This window comes from Trachymyrmex cornetzi, unplaced genomic scaffold (assembly GCF_001594075.2).
Source record: "Trachymyrmex cornetzi isolate Tcor2-1 unplaced genomic scaffold, Tcor1.1 scaffold190, whole genome shotgun sequence".
Classification (NCBI taxonomy): Eukaryota; Metazoa; Arthropoda; class Insecta; order Hymenoptera; family Formicidae; genus Trachymyrmex; species Trachymyrmex cornetzi.
In genome coordinates, this window is record NW_017296528.1 from 199,146 (window position 1) to 211,382 (window position 12,237).

The following is a 12,237-nucleotide window of genomic DNA, read 5'->3' on the forward strand; positions in this document are numbered from 1 at the left end:
CAGCTGAAAGTAGTGGTGGGAGAAAAATGAAGGGGAAACGAGAGCGAGTACATATAACGACGCGGCGAGGAGAGACGAGCTAAACGAACGAACCGACAGAGCCGGCAGAGGTAGTGGAGCCGGTCGCGAACAGTCCGGAACAGTCGCGAAGGACAGGAAAGAGAGACGGACGATGATGGAGGGAGCCGGCAACCGCAGCGAAAACGCGAGCGGAAGAGTAGGGGGAAAGCGGATCAGAAGGGCCGGAAAGGACGGGAGGGGAGAAAGCCCGAGAGGGGAGGAAAGGGCATCTCCCGCTCTACTCTCCTATTTAGTTCGGTTGAGACGTTGTCGATGGAAGGTACTGTTGTGCGTTCTCTCTTTGCTCGTGTGGTCCTCGTCGTCTCGCGTTGAGAACCGTGCTTGCAGCAATCGTTAGTTCGTGAATGCGTTGCGCGGCGCTGCTCATCAGCACCCGTAACTTTGTGACCGCTCTGCTCACTGTTGCTCATCGCAATTTCCTCCGTTCCTCGTCCATCCTCGTTATCGAGGAGCTACTTGGAGCTATATATTCCACGCCAGCCGGCAGTGTCTTTTCGAGTCATTCAATTTCTCCGAGACAGTCGCCTCGTGACGCAAATCTGTACGAGCATGAAATATCGTCTAGATCGCGGTTGATCGGTTCGGCAATGATGCGTACAACGAATGGCGAGATTGCGCCATACCAAGCGACATCATAGGCTAGCCACCCTGCACAAAGAGAGACCGGGAGCAGGGGACAGGGGAGGGGAGGGAGTGAGAGACGTCGTTTCTTCGACGGCTCCGACGCCGACACCAACACCAACATCGACCGGCCGACGGTCGAACACCGTTGACGACGTCGACTGTAGAACGTTTCGTACTACGTAGTGTTGTCGATATCGTTGTGAGAAGCGTGCCGCGTGGATTCGCTCGTGTTTTTCTGAATCGCGATTCATGCGCTGGGACTGCTGGGAGCACCTAGTTAAGCGCATTCTTCCTTGTTTCGCTGAGCGTTCCGTAAGCTCGCATGTTTGCACGTAAGTATAGTGTATCGATACGCACACCAAGTACAGCACACCACACACATGCATGATACGTTGCGCCGCCGCTGCCGTCGCCGCGCCGGTTGACGGTGCATACTTGCATACAGAGAGAATTTGCGTTTGTTTTGTGTACCGGGAGATGGAGCAACGGGACGAACGGACAAACGGGATGATGTTTTCTTCGTCTGTTTTCTTTCGTATCCTACATATTCTTCTTTTTGTCCCTGTATCTTTTTTCCACACATACAGCTTCTCTTCTACATTTCTCTTTCTAGCGCACGTACTTACATTTATGAGTTTTCTCATTCCGCATTGACCTCGTCCTCGACAGAATTACACAAGATTCACTCCTCTGCAACAAACACCCTGGAATAAGCATCGCTGGTGAGATGCATTAACTGCTGGCCATCGATCACAAAATGTTGAGATGTATTTTCTAATTTCATAGAAATATATGCTCGATAAGAACGCTTCCTGAAACTAAACGCATTCAGCAAATATATTTCGTTGCTTTTTTTTATTATTCTATGAATGTGAGTAAAATAGTGAATTAATTAAGATCTCTAATAACGGTTTTATAATCTTTGCTTAGGATTTTATCCTTTATTCTACCCGTTTGTAAATTGTATACGAATAACTGAAGAAAGTAAAATAAAAGCTAATTTTTTATTTTGAAAGAATATAATATTAATAAACGAATTATTTTCCTATGAAAATGTTTCATGATTTGTTGCTTATGATTCGAATAGCAAAGTACTTACAGTGTAGCTTTAAAAGTTTCATAAAGATTTGTACTTTTCAAAAATAAAGTGTGTGTGTGTGTGTGTGTGTGTGTGTGTGTGTGCGCGCGCGCGCGCGCGCGCGCGCGTGTGTGTGTGTGTGCGTGCGTGTGTGTGTGTGTGCGCGCGTGCGTGTGCGTGTGTTTTCAGGAAGCCTTTTAAAATTATTTATAATTACTATTAGTCAGGTTTAAGAATTATAAAACGCACAGAGAAATTATTGAATGTTTAAATATTTACAAAAATGAAATCATTACAAAAGCTAACTCCATTGCAGAATCCTTAACTTTATCGAAAATCTTAAGAGACAATTTGGAAAAGAACATTAAACATATTTGTAACAGCACAAAAAGACAATTTTCTCATTATGTCAACAAATAACTTGTTTAATTACAATTATACATTGTATGAATCATGCATGCCTCACAATCAGTACAAATAAAATTCATAGCATTCACTCGATAAATGATTGGATCTATTAGTTTTTGTCACGGCAAAATTTAATCGATTCGATCTTCCGTTCATAATCGCGAATTGGTACTAGACAGAAAAGTTTTCTTATCTTTCCGCCTAACTTGAAAAAGTCGCTCCCTCGTTTTATGTGGCCTTTGATCTCTAACCTAGGGATATACGGAGAAGGATAGATTATTGATATTTCGTATCAATATGAATCGAAATACGCAATATCGATATGGCAATATATTGATTGGAAATGATTCGATATTCGGGAATATCGTTACTTTTTTGCATGTTTTATTATACATATAGAGATGTGCAGAGAGCAAAAACTTTCGATTTTAAAGAAAAAAAAATCACTAGGTAAATTCACTAATTTTTCAATAAAATTATAAATATTTTAGTACATTTTTACATACGCAAATGGGAATGGAAAGAGAGATTGATGAGAATAAAAAATTATGCATTTATACATTTTATACAGTACATATATTAGTCATTTTATACATATAAATTTATCAACTAACAAAGATAATGTGAAAAATAAAATTTCTTTTAATTTTATTCATAATGGCGTTGATTGCAATATCATAAATTGTCCCCGAATTGGCATCCTTGTTACGTTTATGTGGTTGAATTTTGGAAATACAATCTTTGTATCGAATCAATTAATAACTACATTCCAGATCCGATATACTACGATACAGAAACTAAATGTTTCGATGCAAATATCGAATATCAAAAATGATACGATATTCCAAAATATCTATAGTTCAACCTAATTTACAATAAGATCGCAAGTCGTAATCCGTAAGAAATTAACTAATCATTGTCGATTGTTTTTCTCTTATTCAACTGTGATTGATCAATTTTTACGGCTTATAATTTTCAACCCTATTGTAGAACAGGCATTTGTTGCTAGACAATTGCGAATGATAGTTTGGCTTGGTCTTAAGGTCATTGAATGCTCCGTACTTTTCACAAGTGTTATATAGAACCACTTACATATAAATTTATAAATGCTGAGGCGATGCTGCTCGAGCAACTTGGATCATTTCTTTTATCATGAGAATTAAAACTGATCGCTTAAGTTTGTCAAGCGTTCATGTTTGACACATTTTCTTGCATTTATCAAAGCAATAACAATGTTATTTTCATGAATCTCATTGTTTTTCTTGACCGTAAATTAATTTAGAATACATGCATTATTATATAGCGAACGTTGGCATAAGTATATCTCGTTGAAAATATGAAACGTGAAATGCTTATTCCGACAAGATTCCGATGAAAAATCTCAAGAAATAAAGAGGAAATCGTGGCTTATCGCGTCGACAGAATTCACACATCTCGAATTAAGGCAGTGTCACGCGACAGATAGAAAAGACAGATAGAAAAAAAAAGTGTACGTTGCTTTGAGCATTAGCCAATGCTCTGAGAACTCCAACACAAAGGCCGCCTTCAACGTTCGCTTCTTCTTCTTCTTCTTCAATGTTCGCTTTTGCGCTCATTTTTTTCTGTGCGGTGCGCTGCGTCGCACACGCGGAGTTGACACGAAGATGCTCGCAGCACGTGCTAATTTCCGAAACACGTCTGTCTTTTTGTACATATTAGTGATTCCCTTCGCATTCATTGCGTTACGTGGACACAGCGAATTTTGATATTGTACTTTTACCGAGACTTTTTTACTTTTTGCTATATAGTTTTTTACATGATGGAGCATTCGATGACATCAATCGAGAATGTCGTTGCTGTACGCTTGGGCTCAATTGCAATCATTTCCCAAATCCAAATTATATAAAATATAATATTTATCAGTGTCACATATTATCAGACTTGATTAGAAGATTCTAAATATAATATCAATATCGAAAAAATTAAAATTATAATGAATAAGATGGCGATGAGTAAAAGGTACAAGAGATTTTTTTAATCTCCAAACTGTATACTTCTTGATTTTGATAACATGTCTGTAAAATTAATTTATAAAAACAATCGCGTGTACCTTTACTGTCTACAAGACTTGTAGATCAGTCTACTAAAACTAAAAGTATAGTAGGCGAAAACTAAGAGTACGCATTTATATTATCATATAATGCATTATATATTATGACATTAATATTTGATTGTGAGATATTATTTGGAATATATGTGTCCTTCGTTCAGTTTCGGAGCCCGCGCCACGTTTTCGCGTTCCCGCGTTTCATTTGCCGTAGTGAGAATTTTACTTCTCTTGGAGCAGTTCGATATAAATAGACATAGTACTAGACATCGCAAAACACGATATATGTATATTCGAGACATGCTTCAGGAGCGCAGTGATTCGAGTTCCCTAAAGGTTCCCGAAAATCTTTTATGCCTTTTCCTTACGATTATAATGTTGTTTACACAATACTTGACTTCCAGTTGCGTAAACCATGTGCACGCTTTGATCACATAAATAGAATTATAATATTATCTGCGATGCAAATGCATCCTACAAAACGTCTTGCGTCTTCTTGTTCCAATTTTTCGATTTCTTTCAATTTCCTTAGATTATTTCCGATTTTTTTTTAAATGAAAATGGGAAAAAGATGGAGTTCGTATTGAATAATGAACGCTATGACAAAAAGCGCTTTTCAATGTAAATGGTGGAATCTGTTCTATTTGATGACACACGTATTCACGTTAATAACGATACGCGTGTTGTTGTTTATCAGTTCGGCGATATGAAACTTCCATGCTTGTGTATGCTGTTAAAAGAGGAAAAAAGGCAAGAAAATTGTAAGATTTGAAATTTTTCACGTATCTAACGAATGTTATGCGATAATTAGGGGTAAGTCGAGTTTATCGTCGGGCCGCAAAATACCGTGATATTCGATCAATACCGTCAGGTATATTCGACGGGCGTGCACACACGCAAATCACGTTGCAAGGGACGTTTGGCGGTTTAACCGCGCCGGTGGGTAAGCGGAAAAATGGAAAGGACGACTCTAAACATAGACGGGAATAGGGAACGCGTATCCGTATATACATGGACGGGCTTGAGCGAATTAGGAGGAACTGGCGGGCAACAGGACAATCAGATAGCTACCTGAGAAACCTTTGGAAAATTCATCTAGACATAATGATAGATCGCTGGCACTTCTGTATCAAAACTTAAGTTGTGAATGCAGCTGCGTTGGAAAATTAAAAATATTTTGAGAATGTTAAGAAAATATCATGAGAGACTAGGTTTTTCGTACTTTTCGATTGAAGCGTACTTTATCGATATCGCTCAAGAAATCATTGTATAATTCTCATCTATACTTATATAGTTTCGTGCTTATTTAATATTTGAACTTTTTTTACATATAATTATGACAATGTACAAATGGGAGCTTTGCAGTTATATTTTTATTAACTCTGTCATATTATTTTCTTTTAACATAGAAATAATATATAATGTTCGTAAAAGGTAATAATTAAAATTTTATAGTAAATTAGGGAAAATGATTAAATGAAATAAATCGCTATAAACATATGTGTATCTAATGTAAGACTTTGTAAAAAAATAATACGATAATTTTGCAATTAAATATCAAGATATACTACTGCTTACATATTAGAATAATTCCAAATAATTATAGCTAATTGAACACTCTAATATTTAAGTATTGAATTAACAAGTTGATAATGATTGTATTTTTCTTTACAGACTTCGTGCTCTGCGATATTATTTGCACATGAAAAAATGGCGAGTATAGGCAAAAGGACACTCTTGCGTGATGTCAATCCACATCTAATATGCCTATTATGCCGAGGTTATCTTATAGATGCCACAACCGTGGGAGAGTGTTTACATTGCTGTAAGTAAAATTGAAATTTAAGTAGCGCGCGCTTAGATTTATTTATTGGATTGACACTATTAATATATTCTATTTTTGTTATTCAGTTTGTAAAAGCTGCATCTTGAAGTATCTCAGTACTGCAGCGCATTGTCCATTGTGCAAACATGCGATCAACAAGGCAAAGCCAAATTTCAAGTATGATAATAATTTTTTGATAATTTATACAAGGAGAGAGATTTACTCCATCTATTCGAATTTTTGTAGTGATAATAAACGATCAGATTATTATTTCTGGAGAGTGTTTAAGATCGCGATTTCTTTACAGAGCTGACAAAGCGTTACAAGATATTGTATATAAATTGGTGCCCGGGTTATACCATAGGGAAATGTTAAAGAGGAGAGAATTTTACAAGAAGCATTTTGAACACGGTAATTGGTCGTTCTAAATTTGCGCCTAGACGTTATTGTATAACGTCTGTATATTCGTATATCAATAAAATAATATTCTAAACATTAAATCTTAAACAATATGTGTTGATTAAATTAATTTTCAAACAATTAGCAAACTTGGCAACGCCGGAGCAACGCGGCGAGGATGTAAGCGGACGTTTAATATTTAATCCAGAGGATGTAGTGAGTTTGAGCTTGGAGTACCTACCACCTGGAGCAGATCCACTGACTATATTGAGTACCAACGACATGGATACAAATCACTCGAACGATTCAAATAGTAACAATAATAACAGTAATTACAACGATAATACTGTTAACAATAGAAGATATCTGCAATGTCCGGCTCTAGTAACTGTTGCACACCTGAAGAAATTTATAGCAATGAAGTACAGCGTTGATGTAACGAGATACACCATCGAGATTTGCCATCGACGCGCAACACTTCCCGAAAACTGGACTCTTATGGACGTTGCTTATATTTATGCGTGGAAAAGGGTTTGTATCATTAATTAATTTCTTATTCAAATATCTAGCTTTTTGATTTTTGCGAAATAAATATAGCAGATATATAAACTTGGTCAACGAAACAACAACTAAACTAGAGTATATGTGGGACTAGATTAAGATTAAGTGATTATATATGAGGCTCAATTATATTTTTGTAACATATATATCTGTTATAACTACACTGCCTTATAATTCACATATTCTGTATCAATTATACAGGTTGTCTGGAAATTACCGCCAAATGTTTCGTGCGTGGGTAGAACAGACTATACTGAGTCGAAAAGTCCTGTACCAATTTGCAGTGTCAGTAATAATTAACGAGATATTAATTACTAAAAATTGCAAAATAATGGTCTTGAATAATTTTTTACTCAAATACTATCAACTTTACAAAAAAACTGCAAGAAACAAAAATCATTTATTTTCTTCTCATTAAATTCTGAGAATTTTTTCAGAATTTTTGATTAACTTTTTAGTACTGCATTTTCTTATTTTTACCAACATGAGAAAATACGGTATTAAAAAATTCTGAAAAAATTTTGAAAAAATTCTCAGAACTTTATGAGAAGAAAATAAATGATTTTTGTCTCTCACACCGCACTGACACCGCAAATTGGTACAGGACTTTTCGACTCAGTATAGTCTGTTCTACCCACGTACGAAATATTTGGCGGTAATTTCCAGACACCTGTATAAAAGAATTTTACTATTATTTAAATTGCCTTTCATACAGATTGCACCGATGAGGTTTTTTTATCGAGTGGCACAAGAGGAACAAAGACTCGAAGCACCGTTGCATCAAAGACCATCGACTCCGGGACTCGGAGCTCGGGAGTGTTTGCCACCAAATGAGCAGCAGAACGATAGTAATTCAGAGAGTAATCCCGTTAATCATTTAGAAACTTCTAGATTAGAGATTAAATCTACGAGCGGCAGTGTTGAGGCAATATCAGCAAAAGATTTGAACAAGACTGCCAATGATGAGATAATTTCATCCGTGGATCATAAGCAAACAGCAGTCAAGCTGAACAAAGAGAAAGATGAAGAAAACAAAATGACGATAATTGCTATGTCTGTAACGTCGTCGACAACAAACATCACGAGTACGGTGACGACCACAACGACGAATGCATCTCCTTTATCAGGGACGAACACGTCCCCTTCGATAGACAACGATTCGAATAAGCAGATAAAGAGTCCAATTAAGATATTGAAGAATCCAGACGGAAGATACGAGGTACTAAAAAATTCGACCTCTGCTACGGATGTCAAGAGTCCTACGAATCCTGAGTTTAGTGTTGTGAATTCTAACGGTGTAAAGATAACACTGAAGCAGTGTTCGCCACCGCAGAATAGTAGTGCGAAAAAACCAAGAGTCATTAGCAATATTCTATTGCGTTGCGCCCAAACGGAGAAAGATACGCCGCAGTCATCGAGCGCGTTAATGATCCAGCAATTGCAGCAAGAGCAAGATAAGGGCAAACTTACCACAACGAGTCCGATACTGCCAGGTAAACAGGAAAAGCAACGACGTAAAGTAACTTTCATGGATCGATCTCCGACGTCCGAGAAGACTTCTCCTATTACCAATGTTATCATACCGAAAACTGCATTGAAAAAACCGGCGGAACAGCAGGACAAGAAGCAGTTCCTACAAGGTTTTCAATTGACCGCTAGAGAGCCATCAATGCCGGACGATAGCAAATCTCTCTCTCGAGATATTAGTGTTGCGATGAACATTGAAAAACGAATATCGAAGATGGAAGAATCTTTTAAAAAGAAAGACTCTGACGAAGTCAAGAAGAAAAAGAATGACATTGAAAACACCAGCTCGAATGCGAATAATAGCACTACTATTACAAATATGATCGCGAAACGTGTTGTTGATGAACGCGCGTGTAATTCAGGAATGAGTTCAAACAGTACGAATATCGCGAGCGGCAATCATGCCGCCAAAACAGACGTGTACACCTTCGCCAGCGATCCGTCAATTGTTCCAGCTGGAGCGGTCAAGAGAAAATGTCCTCCAGGTGTACCGATTGTTGACTTGAAGCGTCGAAAAACATCGCAATTAGTACAGAAACAGGAAACTAACAAGAAACAAAACATTTCTCAATCTAATTCTGTTATTAACAAGCATACTTCTCCCACGGAACATGTAGTTCCTATAAATAGAGCGATCAATGTGATAGGAAATCAAGATGTCGGATCGAGCCGTCTATCCAATGTGAATAACACAAAAGCATCGACTGGTCCATTGCTTTCAAATGATACTAGAGATCTACTAGTGGACGGCTACGGTTTGAATATACCAGCGAGTTTGAGCATAACACTAACTTCACCCAAATCTCCGGGAACTTTTGGACAATTCGTCGAATCCAACGATTCCAGTGATAATAGTCGGAAGGTCGCGATTGGCAAAGTAAATCCCAGCATCACGTTGAACGACTGTTCGGTCGATCCGCGCGTGTTGAAAGCTCTGAAGACTGGACAGATTAGAATGCCAACTACTTTGCCGAAAGTTAAATCAACAACAGCAGTGACGGCGACAACAACGGTGGCGGCGGGGACGGTAAAACAGATGATGACTATGATGATGACCGATTGTGGAGAGGTAGCAAATCAACAACGTATGATACCATCTGCTGCCAAACGAAAAAGAGAATATGAATCGTCTAAGGATATTCTGGATTTGAGTGGAGGCAATAAAAAGATGGACATACATCCTCTGAGAATTCCACAGCCGGGAACAAAACTTAATAAGACTAATAAAGTTATGGTAAGTAGAGATAATATGCAACCAGGAAGTATCTCCGATCAAGGTCAAGTGGTGACGCTGATGAGTGGTCACAAATATTACCGAGCGCCACCAGGCTCTTTGACACCTGCCGCTCATCGCGTCAACGATTGTCCGCTATCGTCATCGTCATCGCGTACACCTGTCTATGCGCCGTCTTTCAGTAGCTTCAATCGATCAAACTCAGATCTTTCGTCTGTCTTCCCGAGTCTGCCGAGTCTTTACGCTCTTCATCAGGCGCCAAATCTTCAGCAATTTCAAATGGATACAGCACGGTCGAAATTGCGACCTATTGTAGGAAGTGGAGTAATGTCTGCGATTGGAAATGACAATGTTAATCTCAATATTAGTGGTATATCAGGAAAGAGTCACCTGGCTGCTCAGTGTGCACCTATTAAGCCCGCAAGATCTTCCGTAGCACCCTTAGCGGTTCCCATCAACAAGCAACAACCTATTGAAAAATCCACAAATATTAACGTTAATCGAACAATCCCGACTGTTGATTCAAACAAGTCTCTAGCTTTTCGTAACAATGAAGCTCTCGAATCTACAGATGAAACTCGTATCCAAAAGAGATACTCTTCGAATGTTGAAAACATAAATAATAGATTCTTGTCGCAGAGTGAATGTGCGACAAATAATGATCAAGCCACTAATGAGACAACCAGGAATTCGAATTCCGAGTCCAAAAATGAAATCATTAATACTAATGATAATTTGGTGCAACAGCATCGCGAAGCAACGAGTCCTAATATCGTATCATCAACGGCTTCACCGTCACCACCTCCTGACAATGATGGCATGATGAACGCGAAGAATGAGGGTAGTGCTAAGAACGGTGATATCAACGACAACAATTCGAATGGAAGTAATAACAAACAAAAGAGTACCAGTTCCGAAGTGACGTGCAGCAAATCGCCAGATAGTCCGGATTCCAGTTCAATCACAATAGAGAATTCGGGGACAAGTAAGAGCTCAATCTTAACGGATCGGGAAATGCCAGCGGATCATACGGTTAAAGCTTCGGAATCAGCCGTGAATCCAGATAATAGTGTCGTTGATGATTCGACCATTACTGACGACAAGAATAAGTTTGCCAATAAATCGGAAGCGACTGAAATCGCGGAACAATTGACCTCTGTGCAAAAAAAATTGCTAGCAGTTTTTCCTTCAACTGATTGGGCGAAGAATCCTGTAGCCGCTGAACACTTGGGAAACTTCCTCAAGAGTTTGAATGCCACGATAAAAAGCGAAGAATTTGTCGAAGGATCCAAGACAAAGAAAATCGACCAGAAAATTATCGGAAATGACGATAATAATAAGAAGAGGTAATGACACATCTTTCGTGAGATTGAAAGATTTTTTAAGATATTTTCGAGCGATTGTACGATTCATACGACATTGCAAAAATGGTGTCAAACTTATATCATTTTACGTGTAATGGGCTTCATTTTGATTAGAATTAATTCTGAACAATTCCATAATACGTGCCCAGGATTTATAATTTTGACTTTCAGTTTCTTTTATCTTGATTAGACTTCTTGTTATAAGCTGAAAGTTTCATTGAATTTTATCTAGTTATCTCGTATGCAGAAAACAATGATGAGAAAAATATATGGCCTACCGAGTACAGATAAATTCTAAGACGCTGTCATACAAATTGGAAGATGCATAAAATTATTTTTAATTGAAATATGTACAGTTACTACAATTCATGTGAGAAAAGACTTTTACAGATTAAAATAACTATTTCGTTATACGATATACGTATATCATAGAATACATAAAATATATAGTGTAAAAAACAATAGATCGAGAATATTATTTTTTCAAAATTTTTTAAATAAATCTTTCACATATACTGATCTACATATAAATGACCTACATAACGTAATTTATACACACAGACTATACACATTACTAGTTCGAAAACTTGTAACATTCCAGAAGAAAGAATCTATTAATTATTTTTTTAACTTGAGAATTTTTTTCGCTGATGCACATATAGAGGAAAGGCTATTATGAGATACCGAGTTCATTTTAGATAAGTGCTAAAAGTCTATGGGTAGAATTAAAAAAAATAATAGGTCATTTTGAAGGGAATTTAATAAGCTTTAAGATAATGTTATATGAAATTTAATTCAAATTCCATTTTTTTTTTAAATTAAAGAAATGTAAAAAGTGAGCAAATCGCAAAGTAAAAAAATTGTACTCCTAATATGAGATACCCTGAGAAATCGATAGTAAAACGCAAAATGTATCAGTATTGCAATTAAAAAACTTTATTTCATGTTTCTAAAATGCAAACGAACACATCCAGCGTACGTGAAAAATGAGCATGCGATAGATTATACCCAGAACTCGTCTTCAGGTAGTTGGAATCAAGCATCGTAGAA

General features: G+C 37.4%; 1 protein-coding gene across 1 annotated transcript; it reads left to right on the forward strand.

The window, feature by feature from the left end:
* Positions 1-900: 900 nt before the first annotated feature.
* LOC108759510 (uncharacterized) lies at positions 901-11,572 on the forward strand. Its single transcript, XM_018504993.1, has 6 exons — positions 901-1,037; positions 5,952-6,102; positions 6,189-6,279; positions 6,410-6,513; positions 6,647-7,032; positions 7,778-11,572. Exons 2-6 carry the CDS (start codon positions 5,988-5,990, stop codon positions 11,171-11,173), a joined length of 4,092 nt encoding a protein of 1,363 aa, XP_018360495.1. The 5' UTR covers positions 901-1,037; positions 5,952-5,987; the 3' UTR covers positions 11,174-11,572.
* Positions 11,573-12,237: the final 665 nt, after the last annotated feature.